This window comes from Podarcis melisellensis, assembly GCF_964234715.1.
Source record: "Podarcis melisellensis genome assembly, chromosome: 14".
In the NCBI taxonomy this organism is placed as follows: domain Eukaryota; kingdom Metazoa; phylum Chordata; class Lepidosauria; order Squamata; family Lacertidae; genus Podarcis; species Podarcis melisellensis.
Window position 1 is genome coordinate 17,202,481 of NC_138546.1, and position 21,113 is coordinate 17,223,593.

The window sequence follows — 21,113 nt, forward strand, 5'->3', positions numbered from 1 at the left end:
ATTCTAAAAACTGTGTTTTGCCTTTCACCCAGGGTCTGTTATCTGTCCCACCACTCCAGAAAGGTGCACTTTCAAAGGGATCCTGACTGGTGCTGCCTTTCTAGATTTCGTATCGCTAGGAAGTAGCACTTTAGCTGTTCTCAGCTGAGCTGACCCAGGCAGCATAAATAATAAGATAAATGTTGGACTTTGTTCAAACAGCCTCTTGTTGCTTATTATGCTATTTAGCACTAACCTTGCAGATGCAAGAACTATCTGGGTAAGTTATTTGCATTGAAATTCTACCCATTCTGTGCAGACTCTGCTAATTCTCCAGTATGTACTATTTGGATGAGTGAAGATCAGCAAGGAATTAGACTACTGGACTCTACCAGACTCTCACAGTTTTGGGTTGGAATTCAATCCTATCCTGGCAAATTCAGGTCACATGATGCATTTAAAGCACTATGATATCTCTTTAAACAGTCATGGCTTCCCCTAAAGAATTCTGGGAGCCGTAGTTTGTTAAGGGCATTGAAAGTTGCTAGGCCACACTTCGCTCCCAGAGCTATAATTCAATTGGTTGTTAAACCACTCTGGAAACTGGAGCTCCAGAAGGGGCATAGGGGTTCCCCAACAACTCTCAGCACCCTTAATAAACTACAGCTCCCATAATTCTTTAGGGGGAGCCATGACAGTTTAAAGTTGAATCGTAGTGCTTTAGAAGTTTGGTATGAATGTACTCTCAAACTGCACACTTAAAACCAAATGCAGTGGTACCTCGGGTTAAGTACTTAATTCGTTCTGTAGGTCCGTACTTAACCTGAAACTGTTATTAACCTGAAGCACCACTTTAGCTAATGGGGCCTCCTGCTGCCGCCGTGCTACTGGAGCACAATTTCTGTTCTCATCCTGAAGCAAAGTTCTTAACCCAAGGTACTATTTCTGGGTTAGCAGAGTCTGTAACCTGAAATGTCTGTAACCTGAAGCGTATGTAACCCGAGGTACCACTGTATAATGTTCTAGGTGTTGCAAAGAGCATTTTCTGGTCTGCAGGACACTACACAGGTGAAGATAGAGGTGTTGTTTGGAGCCTATTCTGCCCAAGCCCTGGGCTGTCTCCTCTCACTCAGAAGGAAGTTCTTAGCCTGTTGTGTTTCTTTCCTCTTCAGTAAGCTGCCCTAAGCTGATTTGAAAGACAAGAGGGCGGTTTCTGTTGTTATGGAAAGGTGTAGGAGGTTTCTTTTCTTCTTACAACAGATAATTAAGAATTCAAAATAATACTTGGGTTATTGTAGTGCATAGGATCATAGGAAGTTGTCTTATACTGAGTCAGACAATTGGTCCATCAACTCAGTGTTGTGTGCACTGACTGGCAGCATCTCTACTGGGGTTCAGGCAGGAGACATTCTCCCAATCCTACCTGGAGATGCTGGGGATTGAACCTGGGACCTTGTGTATGCAAGGCGGAGGCTCTGTCACTGAGCTGCAACTCTTGCCCCCTGTGACGCTGGTGTTAGATGAGCTTTCCACTAGTAGGCAGGCTGAGGATGTAGCAACACATGGGCCAATGCCAGTATGTAATTTGTAAAATAATATTTATATACCACTGTATCATAAAAATTTATCATTATGGTCTACAACATATAGTTCCTACACACTCCGTGATGTGGCTTTGGGGCCCACAAGAGATTTCCTTGCTTCAGGTACCTTTTTAGGGAGCGAGATGTTTTCATCTGTTGTGTCTCTTGTTATTTATTTTTGAAACTGATGCTGACCTTTATCTTTGATGGCTGTTTGTTGTTGCCTCCGGACATGGAGACTAGTTGTGCAAAGATGTGTTTTGTGGAGGTTTGTGCCGTCTGTCTCTCAGGCCGTCAGAGTTTATAAAGTCTCTTATTATTGGTTCTGCAAAGTGTTTTTCATTTTGCCTGCACAGTACAAAAAAGGGAGCCTTTGCTGAAATCAAAGCCCATGGTAATAGAATTCCACTTTATTTCCCTTTTGCATAAATATACTTTGCATAAATATAGAAGACACAGACACATGCAAAATGGTACAAATGGTACAAATGTATTTTGTGGTGGGATGAATGTATGGTGTGCTTTGATCCTGATCAATGTAGCATCTGGAATGACTGGACTGAATGTCTCCCCCCCTTTCCCCCCTTTCCCCTTGACCTTTTGAGTGCAGTCTTTTAGACAGCATCCCAGATCAGAAGTTCTCAGACTTAAGGATTTCCCTACATTGCCCTGTTCTGCCTGGTTCACCAGCTGCAGCCTTTCTTGGACTGAGAGCATTTAGCCTCGGAGATTCATGCTCTAGTAATTTCTCAGGTACTGTAATGCACTCTTCATGGGACTTCTCTGGATGATATTCTAGAAGTTGGAGATACTGCAGAATGCAATTTCCAAGTTACTGCACTGTGCAGCAAATGGAGATCATAGCACTGCCTGTCATTGTACCACTACTCCAACTGTTTCTGAGCTACTAGGTCCAATTCAAGGTGTTAGTACAAAGCCCCAAATAGCTTGAGACCCAAGAGTGCTTTCACCAGTACCTTCCAACCCCAAATCTGCATCCTAGGGAAGAGCCTCTTCAGTAGAAGAAGCTAAATACATATTTTTGGGAAACAGTGTTCCCTTATATAGTGGTTTAATGCTCAGTCCTTCTTCCCAGGGAACTCTGGGAACTGTAGCTCTCTGATGGAAAATAGGGGGTCTCCTAACAACTTATCCCCACCCCTCTTAACAAACTAGGAAGCCATGACCATCAAAGGGATATCATAGTGATTTAAATGTATAGTGCGAATGTGACCAAAGAGTTCTTCTCTGCTTCGCTTTCTGGAAGAGAAGCAGGCCTTTGCATGGAGGACTGGTGTCATGTTTTAAGTTTCAGAGATTAAATATCGTACATAACTCGTAACAAGCTCATTCTGCTGGTGCTGATCCTAATGTAGCCAAAATGACACCACCCAGACAGAAGGAAGATGTTCAGCAAAATGCCAGAGGTTTAGTAAAGGGTAAAGGGACCCCTGACCATTAGGTCCAGTCACAGACGACTCTGGGGTTGCAGTGCTCATCTCGCTTTATTGGCTGAGGGAGCCGGCGTACAGCTTCCGGGTCATGTGGCTAGCATGACTAAGCCGCTTCTGACGAACCAGAGCAGCGCATGGAAACACCGTTTACCTTCCTGCTGGAGCAGTACCTATTTATCTACTTGCACTTTGACGTGCTTTCAAACTGCTAGGCTGGCAGGAGCAGGGACCGAGCAACGGGAGCTCACCCCATCATGGGGATTCGAACCGCCGACCTTCTGATCGGTAAGCCCTAGGCTCTATGGTTTAACTCACAGCGCCACCCGTGTCCCATACGCCACCTGCGTCCCATGCCAGAGGTTTACAGAAGCACAAAAATCCTTCAGGGGGGAAAAACCCTGAAGGGGCGGGTGTCTCTCTCTCACACACTCCCATCAAAGAACAGACCAACCCAATGAAGTCACAGCATGTTTGGTATAGGGTTACCAGACGCCCCCGGTTTCCGGGGACAGTCCCCGGATTTGCAGATCTGTCCCTGGGAAACGTGACAGCAGCAGCCTCAGCAGCCCGGAGCCAGCCTGGTAGCGCAGTTGGCTCTGGCTGGCTTCAGGAGCTGCTCGCTGCTGTGGTGCCCACCGTTTTTCCTCGCCGGAAGTCCCCATATGATGTGTGTGATCTAAACTGCAGCATTTTGTTGCAGGTTCTGTTTCTCATCTTCTCTCTCAGTCCTTGTCTGAATTAGAAAACATCTATCTCCAAAAGGGAATTTACTGATATCTGATTCCGGCCAGCTCCTGAATGCAGGGCGAGTTCAGGCTTGCCTTGCCTTGCGTCCTATTAAAGCAGGCTATTTTGTTGCATCAGTTTTGCTGCCGGGATTCCTATTCATCTACACCCAAGTCTATTGTTCAGGGCTTTCATGCTGGAGTTAGCAGGGGCTATTCTCTCATACGACCTCTGACAGTGAGGGTAGAACATAGTCATCCTGGCTAGTAGCCATTCATAGCCTTACTCTCCACAAATTTGTCCAATCCTCCTTTAAAGCCATCTGAATTGCTGGCCATCGCCTCCTCCGGTGGGTGTGAGTTCCATAGGCTTATCGCGCATTATATGTGAAGAGAGGTACTTCCTTTTATCTCTCCTGAATCTTCCAGTAGCCAAGGGGATGACAGTTTGAGCTAAATGACTTCTAGAATATTTCCCAGCTCTTTTGGCTAAGGTCAAGTGTAGTATCTAGAGTATTTTCCAGCTCTAATCCTAGACTCTTCTTGAGACATGCAACTCTTTGTTTTCTAATTTTGCCCATTTATTCCATCACAGGAGACAGCAGAACACTTCTTGGAGTAGGTCTCTCTATAAGATGACTGTCTGGTTGTGAATTTGCTTTGCATGATTAACTGAAAGCTCAAACCATTTTCTTCCTCAGAGTCCTGGAATCTTGTGGCTCCTCCCTTCCGAAGTGAAAGATGGTTCTGCTACGGCAGTTTGGGCTTCTTCTCTGGAAGAATTACATCTTGCAGGTAAGATTACAGAGAGTCGTACAACATGGGCAAGAGGGTGGAAATGGAGAACAGAGATGTGGAGGTCAGACCTCTGCATTCTTGCTGCCAATGTACCTTGCTTTAAGGCCCCATCTGCACTATACAGTACATATATTTAAAGCTGTGACATACCACTTTAAGTAGTTGTGGCTTCCTGGGAAGTCTAGTTTGTTAAGGCTGCTGAGAGTTATTAGGAGACCCCTACTCCCCTCATAGAGTTACAGTTTCCAGAGTTCATTGGAAAGAGGGATTGACTGTTAAACCACTTTGGGAATTGTTCGCCATCTTGATCTAGCGATAAATGAAATAATAAAATTTCAACAAAGCGTTATTTCAAGAGCAAAGCAAAGCAAATAACCAATGCGAACAGTTGGGAAGGAAAGTGTTTCTTCCTGTGTAGCTCGTACAAGACTTGGGCAATGCAAACATATCTAACTAAGGTGTGTTTGTTTTGCTTTGCATTAAACGTTGATATGTCTCTGTGGGCTGGATTGAAAGATGCTTACTTGAGACTTTGGCTATGGACTAATCCTATTATCCCGTGCCAAGGTTAATCTCCTTTAGTCTCTCTCTTATTGCACCTGTCAGGTGTAAATGGATCTTCCATTGCAAATCAAAGAGCCCACTAGGTCATAAGGTGGTGGCCTACAATTGTGTATCAGTGTGTTGGTTGCACAACTCAGCTGCCTCATCTGCACTGTATCAGAGGTCAGTTTGCACAGAAGGCTGGTTTTATACCAAGTCCATCTTGACCATCAATCCTCCTTGACCAGGGGACTGGCAAAGCTTCTGAAGGGTTGTGTGCAACTTTTCCAAGCTCTGTGGCTTGAAATCCTTTTCAGTGGAGATGCTCAGGATGGGATATGGAGCCTTCTGCATCAAAGCATGTGCTCTACTCCAGAGCTGTGACTTCCTCCCAACGATGATTGTACACTGCATATGAAACAAAGGTTGCATAAACCAAGGCTTCCCAAACCACAGGCTTTATTCAAGTGGCATCCGTAAAAATGCAATTAAAAATCATACAGCATCTAGCACAATGCATTACAGTTGCTACAACAGGCAGAAAAATTATCCCGTGTTCCATCAAGACCCTCAGGAATTTTCAAGTGGGGGAGAAAGTTTGGGAGCCACTGGTGTAAACAACAATCTTGTGGCACATTTAACAAATTAGTGGAGAATAGCTCAAATTACCCAGTGCATGAAGCATTTTCCTGCCTTGCTAGTATAAATACATATGCTTGGGAGAGGGAGAGAAATGTCAACCATAAAGTGTCAAAACCAGGAAGGGCAAAAGTACAAAGGGATATCTCCAAAGGGATAATAAAATATTAACTTATACAAATATTCCCTTCACAAATAATAAAGATATGTAAAAATCAATGTATCAATTCACCTGTGAATTCCATCATTGAGAATAAAGGTTCTATAAAGTCATAGATGAGCCAGACATTTATATATATATACTAGTGTTACCGAGTGAGTATGTGCCTCAGTTTTTGTATAAGAAATTACGTCATGCCATACGGGGGGGGGGGAGGTTCATTTGAGTTCTGCCATTTAGATACTTTTAGTTTATGAGCACTCTTGTTAAGGAGGGCAAATTGCCAAACCCTAGAGTACCAACAATCCAGATTATTAAGACTGAAGTTTGACAGTAACAATTATATAATAAGCAATGGCCATTCACAGAAGGCACCTCCAGGCAAGGGTTTAATACTTCAAATAAGTCATTCACCTATTGCAAACAAGTTACTGGCAAACAAGTTTCTTGAACTTACTGGATTTTCCATGGAAAGGGTAAATTCTGATTCATGGGGGGGGGTGCTACAGGGTGGCATTTTGATGCTATCAGTGTCATGTGGATGCTGCAAGGGGAGGAGGGAGAATGCTTCATGCACCAATCCCACAATACACAGACATCCTGACCTTGGTTAGGTAACTGGCTCAAGTAGTGTGTCCGTGTGATTTATCCTGATTCAAGCCACAGGTGAGAGAATTGCATTATGACTGCAGAGGAAAAGGTTCCGCTTGATCCCAGCACATTATGTGAATGTATGGGATTCCTAGCCCACTCTGATAGGTACAAGAAATCCTACGTACGCTGCACATTGATAAACCCAGCAAAGAGGAGGAATAGGCAAATGGTTTAAATGCTTTATGAATTTCCTTGGCAATTCATTGCTTAACCATTATCGTTTTTGTTTGTTTTGGAGATTGCAGAACTGCCTGTACTTTACTTAATGAATAAATGTCTTCCCGAAACATCCACCCATTCCACCCACCTTTTTCATCCAAACCAACCCCACCCCCAGAGCCCCATTTCTTGGCCTCCTTGTATCTGCCATGTAACTTGATGTGCTTGCAAAGTCTTGTGTAGAGTGTAGTAATATATGTAGAGTGTAGTAATACATATGTAAGGCAATTACAAAAGCTGTGGTCACTGCTGATCGCATGTCTACAGCATTTATGACTGGATTGGCAGCTCTTCTCCTTGGGTGCCTAGATGCCTTGGCAAGTTCTATCTGCAGTTGCTGTAAAGGCGCATGAGCAGAGACTGGCTCTCTATGCTTTGTTTGCTAGCTCAAAGGAGGCACGAAATGGCTACATGCAGAGGAGCAAGTCATCCCCATATCTCAGTTTATTAAGCTGAAAAGGTTATTGGTCCCAAAGATGCTACAATGCTCTTTGGACTTGATCTAGAGGTGATCCCTTGGACACAATCTTGATCTCACTTGATTACAGGTATGAAAGAGAAATGGCCAAGATGAAAATTCAGTGCCCTGGAATTGCTTTTTAGAAATAGTTCAATAAGTTGGCAAATAATTTACCGCAGAAACAGAAAGTTGTGTTGTCATCATCGTTATTAATATTTTTAATTAATGAACTTAGTCACTTTTTTTTTACAAAATGTAACTCAAAGTGATTTACAACAAAATAGCACATACAGTAAAAGCAACATAGAACTAAAACACGCTTAAAGCTAAAAACACATTCAAATTTATAAAAAAGGAGGCCTAAAACATCCCACCTACTGAAGGGCACAATAGATAATTAAAGACGAATGCCAACAACAAAGGCCTGGCATAAAAGAAACATTTTGACCTGGCACCTAAAGATAGGCAACAATGGTGTCAGATGTGCCTCCCTGGGAAGAGCATTCCATATGCAGGGAGCCAGCACTGAGAAGGCCTGTTCTCATGTCGGTTGCTAGCAGACAGCCCCTCGCTGATGGCTCAGCATGTCAATTCTTAAGTTTTAGCAGCAGCAAAGAGTAACTTGCTGGGGGTGCAGCATGGATAGCAACACCTGATCTACACTTGCAGCCGTTTCCCACCCAGGGGAAAGGATTCAATGCCAAGCTAAACACATATACCTGGTTTGTTTTGCAGAAGCGACAGATCTTGGTCACGATCATAGAGATCTGCCTGCCATTGTTGTTTGCTGCCATCCTCATTGCCCTCCGTCACAGAGTACAGGCGGTTGACCACCCGAATGCTACCACCTATCACAGCCTTCCGGTGTCTAAGCTTCCTGTCTCCCCTCATTGGCACCCATACAACTTGGAGCTGGCCTATGTCCCCGCTAACAACACGGCTGTGAAGAGCATCGTGGAGACTGTGGCGAAGGCACTGGAAATCAATACCAAAGGTCAGGAACTAGGCAGGTTGTCTGCATGTGCAAATGTTTGCTTCTCTGTAGCATAACACCCCCTTGGTGTTCTTTCTTAGTCTTTGGCTTTGGCTCCGCCTACTGTTGGGCTCCTTACCTTCTGCTCAACCAGTCCTAATGGGCACCAGTTGCCACTGGATGGGGGAAAGTCTGGAGTTACCTGGCTCTGCTTGTCACTGGATCTGGCTCCACCTGCTGCTGGACTCTCTGCCTTCCTCCCTACAAAAACCCATAGACACCAGTCACCACTTCTTGAATGAAACACCTTGCCGCTCCTGTTCCTCCCCCCCCCCCACCTCTCACACTCATTGTGTATTTTGTTTTCCTTGCAGTTCGAGGCTTCCCTTCTGAGAAAGCCTTTGAAGACTACATCAGGTTTGACAACCGCTCTGGCAATGTTTTGGCTGGCATTGTCTTCGAAAACCTCTTAGCTCACAGTCAAGAGCCCCTGCCACTGCAGGTAAGGTCTTACGAGGGCAGGTTTCACCCAGGGTTCCTCAAGTTGATAAAGCAGGGGTGGGGGACTTTTGTGGGCATGTGTGGCTGGGAGCCATCTTGGAAAATTTAACTTGGCCAGTGAGTGGCAGCTATTAATGCACAGTTAATTAGCAGGTGCTTCCAGCCTGTTATAGTGAGCATTCATTTTGCTTTGTTGCAGGGAGGTTAGATGATATTGGCTATTTACAGTGGTACCTTGGTTGTCAAACTTAATCTGTTCCGGGAGTCTGTTTGAAACCATTCGGAAACCAAGGCACAGCTCCCGATTGGCTGCAGGAACGTTCTGCACTCAAACGGAAGCTGCGTCTGATGTTTGGCTTCTGAAAATGTTCCAAAAACTGGAACAATTACTTCCAGGTTGCAGCTTTCAGAAGCCAATTGTTCAGCAACTAAGCCATTTGGGGATCAAGGTTCCACTGTAATGAGTAATCATTCTGATTTGTTTGCTGGGAGATTGGCTTTTGCCCGTTTTTCTATATTGTTATGTAGGTTTTTAAAAAATTAATTCTTCTTGCAGGTGAGTTACCAACTACGTTTCAAATACAGCCCTAGGAATGCCCCTCGGAGTGAGCAGACAGGCCTGAACCCTAACCTGGACCGTGATTGGCACACCAGCTACCTCTTCCCGCTGTTCCAGTTACCAGGACCCAGAGAACCCAACTTGCACGATGGAGGAACACCAGGTGAGTAATCTCTGGGCTGGGAGTTCATGGGGAAAGTTAACCACATGGGCATCAGGGCACAGGAACCGAGGAAGCTACCTTAGACCAGGTCAGACTCTTGGAGCACCATAGATTAGCACAGCCTCCCCCTGACTGGCAGTAGCTCAGGAGAGTCTCAGGCAGAGGCTTCTCATATTCTGTGCCGCCTAGTACATTTTAAACTGGAGATGGCAAGCATGAAACCTGGGACGTCTTGTGTGCAAAGAAAGTTATCTGTAACATGAACGATGGTCCCTCCCCAAAAGGATCTACCAGGCTGATTTTCTGTGTGTATGTATTCTGTTCTGCGGTTTTTATTGAAGAAGGTGTTACTTTAGGTTCTTGCATCTGAGGCCATTTAGGACCTTGCATGCTAATACAGTGGTACCTCGGGTTAAGTACTTAATTCGTTCTGGAGGTCCGTTCTTAACCTGAAACTGTTCTTAACCTGAGACACCACTTTAGCTAATGGTGCCTCCCACTGCCACCACTGTGCGATTCCTGTTCTCATCCTGAAGCAAAGTTCTTAACCTGAAGCACTATTTCTTTATTAGCGGAGTCTGTAACCTGAAGTGTATGTAACCTGAAGCATATGTAACCCGAGGTAAAAGGTAAAGGTAAAGGGGACCCCTGATCATTAGGTCCAGTCGTGACCGACTCTGGGGTTGCGGTGCTCATCTTGCTTTATTGGCCGAGGGAGCTGGCGTACAGCTTCCGGGTCATGTGGCCAGCATGACTAAGCTGCTTCTGGCGAACCAAAACAGCACACGGAACGGCCGTTTACCTTCCTGCCGGAGCGGTACCTATTTATCTACTTGCACTTTGAGGTGCTTTCGAACTGCTAGGTTGGCAGGAGCAGGGACCGAGCAATGGGCGCTCACCCCATTGTGGGGATTCGAACCGCCGACCTTCTGATCAGCAAGTCCTAGGCTCTGTGGATTAACCCACAGCGCCACCCGCGTCCCACAACCCGAGGTACCACTGTACTAATACATTGAATTGTTCTGCAATACGTCCCCAATTTGACTGCATTATTGCCACCTGGCTTTGTAGAGCTCAGTAGCTAGGAGGATGGAGACAAAACTAGAATTGGTTCCACCTATCATTGACACTGACTCCACCCAAAGTGAGTCTCCGTGCCTCCTGCCCTACGAGTTCCAGTGGGCACCAGCTACCACTGGGGAGTCTGTGGCCCTGCAAATGTAGATGGACTCCTGCTCCCTTAGCCCTCAGTCAGGGCTGATGGGGGCTGTAGTCCAACAAATGCCTGGAAGGTGACCAGTTCTCCACTCTTGCTGTTGTGGTTGTGAAGACAAAATGGAGGTGAGTAGAATCTCGCAGCCATCCTGAGATCCTTGGAGGAAAGATAAAAATATAATGCCCCCTTCTTAAAAATAAATAAATTGAATTTGCATTCAGCTGTCATAGCTGATGTATGATCTTCCTAGAACAAATTGTGCTGTTAACTTAATGAACTGTGTGGCTATAGATGTGGGTGAGGGCTCCCCTCATCAGATGGCAAGCAAGGCTTTTTGGGTAAATACACAATCCATAAATGGCTGTTTTTTCCAAAGCAACTAGAAACTGCTTAAAAGCAGGCCCACTCTGCATTGCACACACACAGCCACGCTGCTCCACGAAGCCTCTGGTGGCAGACACCGGCACAAAACTAGGGCATTGCTGGCCGGCACAGGCTGTGAGAAGCAGGAGGTCTCGTTTCCAGCTGACTGCTTGTTTATCATTGAAAGGACAAGCTGTGTGCATCGCCTGCCTCTCTCTCGAACCCACTTTCATTGTCTCCTTGGCTCACTTACGCTGGAGGAGTGAGCGGCGGAATGCATTTAATTAGCAGCTTAACAAATGGCTGCAGTTGCAGAGAGTTGGCAGAACTGCCGGCACCTAGGCTTGGCATGTTTCCGTGTTAGTCATCTCCTAATTGGAACAGGGTTGGTGAAATTCTTCTGCTGCAAAGACACAATGACATTAGGCGGCTAATATGCACATCTTAGGTCTAGCTGCAAACTGCATGGATATGTCATTTCAACAATAGAAGGGAATTTATGTGGGTAGGAGGATAGGGGGCTTGGAAAGAAAATACAGAGGTGATGGTGATAGTGATATTGATTTATACCCTGCCCTTTCCCCTGGCATGGACTCAAGGCAGCTTACAGATAATATCTCAGCTGTGATTCTAACTTGTAGGAATTTAGGTTTCCAAGAAGTTTGAGGATCCCAGAGAGCACACTGCAGCTTTTGATGACACTCACATGATACGTTTAAAGCACATTTAACACCCAAGGCTTCCCCAGACAAACCCTGGAAACTGTAGTTTGTTGAGGGTGCTGGGAATTGCAGCTCTGGGATGAGTAAACTACAGTTCCCAGGATTCTTTGGGGGAAGCTATGCACTTTAAATGTGTGTTAAATGTGCTTTAAATGCATTGGTGTGGATGTGACCTTTGAAGTCTCATGTCCGCATGTATGTATGCATTTGCAGAATTATTTATATACCACCAATAGTATAAACTGTTGAGGTGATGTAAATGGTGAGACATTACTTCATTGTTGTAATAAAATACTAGGTTGGCGATTGAGTATGTAATTATAATGGTGAGTAGAGATCATAGAGAGTGCTGGAACTAATAGGCCTTAAACTGTGGGAGTGGCTAGGAGAGGCCTGTAATTCCACACTGAACTTCAGTAGCTGGCATAAGAAGTTATGCAAATGTTTGCCAAGTGAGATGTATTTGCTTGATTTACAGGCTTTTTTTGGGCTGAAGCCTTGTTGCTTGTTTTAAATAAATTCCCGTATTTTGTTAAGAGTCCGAACATCCTACTATAACTTAGCCTTCCTTGTTGATTACTAACAATAATTGCACTATATTGCCTGCAGGATTGTAGTGTTAATAGACATGTGAAGCAAAGGCAAGAGGAAGGGAGTGGAGGAAGATAGCCCCACAGTTAAAATAAGTCACTTAATTAGACAGGGCATGGGAGCCTGGTCATTTCTTGAGAGGCGCTGACCTCCCTGTAACCTGTTTATTCAGCACTCATCCTGATTTGCTTACACGAAGTTTATGCAGGGATTAGATTATATCTCATTTTTATTGAGCATTCATTTTGATTTGTTTATGGAGCAGTTCTGCATTGTAAGAACATAATAAGAGCTGGCTAGGTCAAGCCAATGGCCTATCTAGTCTAGCGTCCCCTTCTCCCAGATGCCTGTGGGAAACCATCAGGCAGGACCCAAACACTATACCATTTTAAACAGCCTTGGCTTCCCCCAGAGAATTCTGGGAACTGTAATTTGTTTAGGATGATGAGTAGGGCCAGCCCAGCGTGTTTTGCCGCTTGAGGCAAAAAAGAAAATGGCGCCTCCTCCTTCTCTGCCTGAGGCCACTGCAGGAGACTGGGGAAAATTTGGTGTGCACACTTTTCTCTAGTTAAACTTCCTCAACTACTGCTTTAGCTTCTACTGGATTCGTTGATTGGCATCAGGCTTATCTTGTTCAAACTCTAAAAATCATATGAACTCTATGCTAACACACTTAAGCAAGCAAGTGTGGTCAAATGCTCTCATCAACACTCGAAGAGTGAATCAAAGCATCGCAAGATTGCTTGGAGGCACATACCTTTGTGACTGAGAGTGAATAGCAAGCAAAATTTACTGTACCAGATGTAGAGTACAAAACTTTCAAAAGAAGGCAGAAAGTATGGGGGGGAGCCTAATGATGGGACAGCACCCATAGGCCTAGATGAACTTTCTCCAAGAGATAAGTTTAGGGTAAATTCATTTATCCCTGTCATGGATGCTTTTGAAGCCAATCTAGACAGAAGAGCAGCAGTGAATAGGAGTGTGGCTGGCAATTTTTCATTTTTGTTGTAGCTGCAAGCAACCAAGGAACAGATTCACAAAGGCATTGAGATGTTGGTGCAAGAGTATCCAAAAATGACCTTTTCACTGCCACCTGTACAGGCTTATGCTGAAAAGCCACCAAGATATATATCAAATAATATTCCAGGAGAAAATTTGGATCGCTTTTCCAAATGTGGAAGCAATTTTCAGATTGTTCTTGTATTTAATGGTTACAAACAGAATGGTTGTCTGATCTAAGCATTCTACTGCATCGAAAATGATAAACTGTGACTTCCTGATTTTAATGATATAATGGAGAAGTTTGCGTCAAAAAGAGCTTGAAGGAAACTGTTCTGACTTTGTATATAGTGAAATGTTATAATATAGGTATGATTCCCCTATGAATGTTCTGTGTGAATGTCTTCATTAATTCCATACTTCTGTAAACTTATTAAAGGTTATAAATGTATAAACAATATTTTAATTAATGCTGAAAATTCAGCAACGTTCTACTTCCATTGAGCAGATAAAGAAGAGGATGAGGTTTTATTTCTCATGATCAGGAGACCTCCTAGCCCTGGGCCTCCAGCTGTTTTAATCCAGGCCTGGAGGGGGGCAGAAAGGAGGCTAGAGAGGAACACGCAGGGGGAGGAAGAGGAGGAGGAGGAGGAGAAATGCAGGAGGCAGCAAGCAGTGTCTTCCTGAGGGCCCAGACTTGCCCCCCGCGGCTGTCCCCAGCCTGCCACCTGAGGTGACTGCACCACTGAACAGTGATGAGAGATGTTAAGAGACCCCTATTCCCCTCACTGAGTTACTACAGTTCCCAGATTTCACAGTGAAGAGGGATTGGCTGTAGAACCACTCTGGGGTCTCCTGAGGACTCTCAGCACCCTTAACAAGTTGTGGCTCCCAGAAGTCTGGGGGGGGGGGTTGGAGGGAAGAGCCCTGATTGTTTAAAGTGGTATGATAGTGATTTGTGGTGTGGATGTGGCCTCAGTATCAGACAACTTCTGTGATGTCCTTTCTGACCCCCTCCTCTTGCTTCCGTAGGGTATTACCGAGAAGGCTTCCTGGCAGTGCAGCATGCTGTGGACATGGCAATCCTGCAGTCCCACACCAACACTTCTGCGGAAAGTCTGCTGGAAAGGTTCATGGTGGTCATTCGCCGTTTTCCCTACCCACCCTACGTCAATGACCTCTTTGTGCTGGCCATTCAGAACCAGCTTCCCCTGCTGCTCATGCTGAGCTTCACCTATACCTCGCTCAACATAGTCCGTGCTGTGGTGCATGAGAAAGAGAAGAAGCTGAAGGTAATGCAGTGATAAGTACTTCTGACAGTCCAGGCTAGGCAGCAAGTCTATCTGTGTGGATTTCTGCATCTGCCGGGTATATAACTGAATTTGCAGTTGCACCAAACTCCTATTGACTTTGGGAATCTAATCCCAGAATTTATTATCCCTGGAGAATCATAGGGTTGGTTCCAACTAGGTCCTACTCAGAGTAAACCCACTGGACCTGAGTTAGTCATGTTCATTAATTTCAGTGTGTGTTCTCTGAGTAGGTCTTAGCTGGATACCATCCTTGGCTTCCATCCATTTTTTGGAAAGAGATTGAGGTCCCATCTGCACTATACTTTTAAAGAAGTCATATTTCATATAAAAAGGCAGGTAACTGCTCGCTTCTTGCTTGCATATGTTTTGGAAACAGTAAGTGATCTTACAGTGAGCAGGAAAACTGAATAGCAATCTATATTGACCAATCTTTTGCATGGAACTGAAGGGGTACGGCTGGTTTTGAAAGATTAGAAAAGACAAACTAAGGCAGAAGAATGTGTCCAGTGTTTGCTGATTGCCCTTATCTGTTGAAAAGAACTGTAAATGTTCATAAGTGCTCCTGGCTATGGGATTCAAGGGATGAATAATGTTGGGAAGGAGTCAATGTTAGAATAACCCAATGCTGATTTTTTGCATCCGCAGGAGTACATGCGAATGATGGGCCTCAGTAACTGGCTGCACTGGAGTGCCTGGTTCCTCATGTTCTTCCTCTTCCTCTTGGTCTCCAACTTCTTTGTCACCATCCTCTTCTGCGTAAAGGTGAGCATCTCCCAGCTGGCGTTGAAACTTAACACACACATCAGGGTTGGCAGCACACTCTGCCTTCCATTTTCTTTAGTCTGTACGTTGCTGCTGAGTTCTGAGTAGATAATGGGACTAACCGCAGGGTATTGATTTTTGCAGGTGAGCAAACAGGGAGCGGTGCTCACAAATAGTGACCCCACTCTGGTGTTTACCTTCTTGACAGTCTTCTCCATCGCATCCATCTCCTTCAGCTTCATGGTCAGCACCTTCTTCTCCAAAGGTAAGCAAAGTGTCCTTGGCTGTTTGTCGGTCAGGATGAAAGAGTGACTGATTTGCACAACCACTTCTCTCAGGCTGGCAGAATCTGCTGGCTGCTGCTTAGCCCACGTTTGAAAAGTTTGTTGCCTTTCAGGCCCTGCTTTTGGTCAGTGGAAGGCAGAAAGTAGATCCAGATCTGCTGGCAGATCCCTTTGTGCCTCGAAGCAGATAAACATGGGTGCCTGGAGGAGATTGGGAAATATTCCAAGAATGGCAGCAAGAAAATGGACCTCACTAATGAAGCCCTACCCAATAAAGATCACATTCATATTATGTTAATGGACGCTAAGCTCTCAATTTCACATTACTAGAAAGCGGATAATGAAATTTCAGTTGATAAATGGTATGACAGATGCTGGATTATTGCCCTGTTAGAGAAGGTTACCAATAATATAAGAACCACGAAAGGCAAATCAAACCCAATGAACCACAGTGCAGTCTGGGCACCCTTTTTGTGTACATCAACATCTGATACTGGGAGACATCCACCATCCTGGCAGAAAACAATTTGACTGCCTTGGTTGACTCTCTTGTCCAGTTAGCAAGACAGGGAAAGGCTAATGTCAGTTTATTTGTTGTGCCAGCAAAGGCACGCAAATTGTTATCAGCTGTAATGTGTAATAATCTCACCTGTGTTTTTTTTGGGTCCCATTTCCTGTTGGGTTTTATGGTTTTCAGCTATTTGATTTGCATTTTATAGCTTGGCTGTGATTTCTTCTTCCTATACTGCGGGGTTTAAGGATAATAAGTAGTTTTGAAAGGAAAAAAGAAGGAAATGACTGCTCTCCCTGCAAATTATACTAGTCATACCTGTCAACGTTTCCCCTTTTTAAAGGGAAATTCCCTTATTCCGAATAGGATTCTTCGGAAGAAAAGGGAAAAGTTGACAGCTATGACACTAGTGAGATGAAGTAAGCTAAGGCGATGGGAAAGAGAGGGTGGCCAGCCATGGATTTTTGCTTGGAAGGACTTTGAGTTCAGTTCAGTTCTGGTACTCAAAATTCTGGGCTTCACATGATGGTTCCTTTCTTGGCCCAAGGTTGTGGGGAGGAACGGAAGCACATGCACATCCCTTGTTTGTTTTTAGCCCAACGATAGGATGTCCTCTTGCAATCCACAGAGAGTCGGCCACAAGCTTAATCTCACTTATCTGTGAGCAATCCGAAATGAATCCCGTAGGACTTATTTCTGAGCAGATATGGGTAGGACTGTGCTCTTAAGTTGCAGAGGCAGTTACCTCCTGTTTATTCACCCCCCTGGTGCGGCATTCCACAGCTTTATTGCTTCCAAGTTGAAAGTACAAGAAGCCATGTTTTGTTTTGTTTTGTTTTGCTTTGCTTTTGCCTGACAATTTCCCCCTCCTAGTTTCCCAGGGTGATCATAAGGCCAGGAAGTTGGTAGCGCTTTTGTCTCATCATATTCCGGATTTGAAATGTTAATTATGAGGTTATGCAGGAGCATCAGTGATGTGCATGATAGCTGATAACAGACGAGCAGCTGAGTGGAAATTCCCCAGGGGTGTGGACTGCCTCTTTGTAAACCTAAAAACACATGCCTTTTTCTTCTACTGCTTTGGCCCGCTCAAGATACAGGATTGTCCCAGACAGGGAAGTAGGTTGGGTTACCCATTGCATGTAACTTAGCCATGGTTCCTATGGCAGCTCGATTTGTAGTTGATAGTGCTTGTTGCCACTGGGACTGCAAAATCTTCCCCTGCTCGTTTGTGAAGATCAAGTTGCTATTTCAAGCATCAGAGCAGCTCAGGACTTTTTTCCTATTTTTTTTTATTTATTTTTTTTGCAAAACTAACTGTCATGTCCCTTGATTCCTTTTTGCTTCCCCACCATCACATATTAGAATAGAAGTGAATTAAGAACTGGGAGGTCTCAATAATATCCATGCACGTATAGTATTTGCTGCTGTACTGCTGAATACTAGGCTCAGCTTTCTCCCCCTAAATAAAGCATAAGAAAGGAACCCTCTAGGTCATACCAAAGGCTTAGCTAGTCCAGTAGAGTATTCTGTTTCCCACAGTAGCTGATAATACTGAATTTCCCTCCTTTGCAACATTATGCATCCCCACTCGCATCAATTTTTTTTCCATGCAGTGGAAATAAGGGTGTGGAATGGTCCCTGAGATGATGGCATTGCTAGATTTGAGCATTGCAAAGTATGCCACATTTAACTTACATTGTTTTTTAAATTTACTATTGTATTTTAATATTTTGTTGGAAGCCGCCCAGAGTAGCTGGGGAAACCCAGCCAGATGGGTTTATTATTATTATTATTATTATTATTATTATTATTATTATTATTATTATTATGTGGGGTGTTTGGGTGGAGAATATCAAGGAAGAGGAGCTGTACATGGCTTCCTTTCAGACGAATTCGTAAGTGCTGCCCTGAGAACCACCGCTAGTCCCTGGTGTGTTTTCGACTAGTCCCAAGACTTTGGTTATCATCGCACAGGAAGATGCCAAAGAGCTAGAGGTTTCTTTGACTCAGCCACTGCATTCCGAAGAGGCAAGCCACCTTTCCACTTTCAAATCTGAAATGAAATGTGGCTTGCCTCTTCAGCATTTGAAGCAGCTGCCTGTGGAAACAGAGGGCTTTGAGCTTTGTTCTCCCTCCCCCTCCCCCATGGCATGCTTATGGTATTAATTGGATCACAGCTTTAAAGCACAAGTTGTAAGGGGAGGAAATGCAGTTATATGTAGGGAGTAAGAAAACCAGAATTTTCAGCACAACAAATTTCATTGTTATGCTCTAAGCCAACCCTGGGATAGTATGCCTCGCTTTAACGCAATGCTGGGGACTTCTAGCCCATGAGCCTAATCAGGCCTGACGAGGCTCCTGATTTGGTAGGTGTCCTTTTTCCGAGTGCAGCTGGTCCTTGCTAAATTTGGATTTGAACCCAGTTCCTGGAAATCCCACTGGAATCAGCTGCAAATGGCACCTGTTGAAGGTGCCAGCAGTAACACCCCACCCCACTCCACCTTGGGCAGTTTAATGGATTGCAATGTTTACATGTCAAAAGCAACTCCAGGAATTTGAGGCCTAAGCAGTGACTATGCTAGGAACAGATTGCAGAGTGAGAAACAGCCAGGTCTAGTGTGTCACTGCAACAGTAAAACTTGAAAGACTTGTTTGCCCCTGGTTTTCAGAGTTGCGCCTGTAATTCACTCTCTGGAAGAGGCGGGATGTGACTAAGCACAGTGAACAAGTTTGTCGCTGTGGGAATGCAGAAGCAGACCCTTGTTCAGCCCACCCATGCAAGAGTTTTTCATTTTGATGCTTTTTATACTGAAACTTTCCAGCCAAGCAGACAGTAATTCATTTGAGTTTTACAAGTTTAATGTACCTGTCATTGTGCATTAACAACACTTTCTTCTTAGTAGAAAACACTGCACATCAAATCACAAAAGCAATGCCATTTTTAATTGCGCTTTGATCGTTTTTAACAGATGAAAAAGTTAACAAATAAAAACATTGTTACTTATTATATAAACAGTGATATAATGTGTGTCAAGCATGCATCCAGTCAAAAGTTTCCCTGCCTATGGAGTGTGAGTATGTCAAGGAGAAGAGTTTGAGCCTGACCTTCTCCTTGATGTGCTAGCTTTCCAAATGCAGAGAGTTGTGTGTATGTGTGTTTTAACTTGGCGGAGTGTTCAGATCATGTTCAGACTGTCCCACCTGCAGTCTGAAGTGATACACTCCTGGAAAGGTTTTATAGACACCATATATACATATATATATTTCTTTTTTTAAAAAAGATTTAGACATACAGTATAAGTCTGGCGGGACGCGGGTGGTGCTGTGGGTTAAACTACAGAGCCTAGGACTTGCTGATCAGAAGGTTGGCGGTTCAAATCCCCGCAACAGAGTGACCTCCCGTTGCTCGGTCCCTGCTCCTGCCAACCTAGCAGTTCAAAAGCACATCAAAGTGCAAGTAGATAAATAGGTACCACTCCGGCGGGAAGGTAAACAGCGTTTTCGTGCGCTGCTCTGGTTCGCCAGAAGCGGCTTAGTCATGCTGGCCACATGACCCGGAAGCTGTACTCCAGCTCCCTCGGCCAATAAAGTGAGATGAGCGCCACAACCCCAGAGTCGGTCACGACTGGACCTAATGGTCAGGGGTCCCTTTACCTTTACTTTATAAGTCTGTCACAGGGGGTTGGAACCGCATATAGGAGTAATGAACATGCTCAGTGTACACAGAATGCTGACTGACTGTTTTGGGGAAACAGGGAAGGAAAAGAAGACTTCAGTGGAGTGTCCAGGAAAAAGCTGTTATCTTGCTAGAGTGCTGAGCCGCAGCACTCCATGCTTCAAACCTTTTTTGCAGGTCCCCCTTCATATTGCATTTTTCTCCACAGTTTCTACCACAGTTTAAGGAGCCTAGGGGAAAAGGTGTCAGGACTGCATGACCCTCTTTTGCCCCTCCCTTCATACACTGGCTTTGATGCCACGAGTTGGGTTTCCACGACACAAAGAGTTCCTATTGAATTTGTTAGTGCACAGGAATTCTTGCCGTTATTTTCTCTGAATATTGTCTCTCTCGTTTGCATTCCCAGCAAACGTGGCGGCAGCTGCTGGGGGCTTCCTCTACTTCTTCTCCTACATTCCATACTTCTTCATCTCCCCACGCTACGACACGATGACACACAACCAGAAGCTTTCGTCGTGCCTCATTTCCAACGTCGCCATGGCTATGGGAGCGCAGTTGATCGGCATGTTCGAAGGGAAAGGTGAGTTGGCTAGGATGCTTCTGGCCAGGCGAGAATCCCACCCTTTTGGCTGGCTGCCAGTTTTTCTGGATGCAAATCCTCCTTTGGCAGAAACAGTCGAGCTGCTTTTGCTCTTTGTGTACGTGCAGGAATGCACAGAGCCCATTGTTAAACTATGGAACTCTGCCGCACAGGAGGCAATGTGGCTGCCAACTTGGGTGGTTTTTAAAAAAGATTGGGCTAGTTCATGGAGGATAAGACTATAGATGGCTACTAGCCGTGATGGCAGTGCTCTGACAGTAGCCCTGGTCAATATATCAATATATCACCCAGGATTGGTACAAGGAGTAGACCATGATGTCAGCTTCACTCAATGGTATATCGCTGGTGAAACCGCCACTACTTCCGAGTCCCTCTGCTAGCTACAGTGGTACCTCGGGTTAAGAACTTAATTCATTCTGGGGGTCCGTTCTTAACCTGAAACTGTTCTTAACCTGAAGCACCACTTTAGCCAATGGGGCCTCCTTCTGCCGCCACGTGATTTCTGTTCTCATCCTGAAGCAAAGTTCTTTACCCGAGGTACTATTTCTGGGTTAGTGGAGTCTGTAACCTGAAGCGTCTGTAACCTGAAGCGTCTGTAACCCGAGGTACCCCTGTACTTCTTCCAGCGAGTGTTGCCATCACACTCTGCCCTCATACTGCGC

General features: G+C 44.8%; 1 protein-coding gene across 3 annotated transcripts in view; it reads left to right on the top strand.

The window, feature by feature from the left end:
* ABCA3 (ATP binding cassette subfamily A member 3) overlaps nt 1–21,113 on the top strand; it is a 73,066-nt gene that overhangs the window by 17,148 nt on the left and 34,805 nt on the right. For all 3 annotated transcript variants that reach the window (XM_081887906.1, XM_081887908.1, XM_081887907.1), the window contains exons 2-9: nt 4,443–4,536; nt 7,950–8,208; nt 8,562–8,689; nt 9,245–9,410; nt 14,334–14,593; nt 15,260–15,376; nt 15,521–15,641; nt 20,257–20,430. In XM_081887906.1, coding sequence (XP_081744032.1) covers nt 4,483–4,536; nt 7,950–8,208; nt 8,562–8,689; nt 9,245–9,410; nt 14,334–14,593; nt 15,260–15,376; nt 15,521–15,641; nt 20,257–20,430 — 1,279 coding nt within the window. In that variant the 5' untranslated portion in view covers nt 4,443–4,482. The remainder of the gene's footprint in view (nt 1–4,442; nt 4,537–7,949; nt 8,209–8,561; nt 8,690–9,244; nt 9,411–14,333; nt 14,594–15,259; nt 15,377–15,520; nt 15,642–20,256; nt 20,431–21,113) is intronic.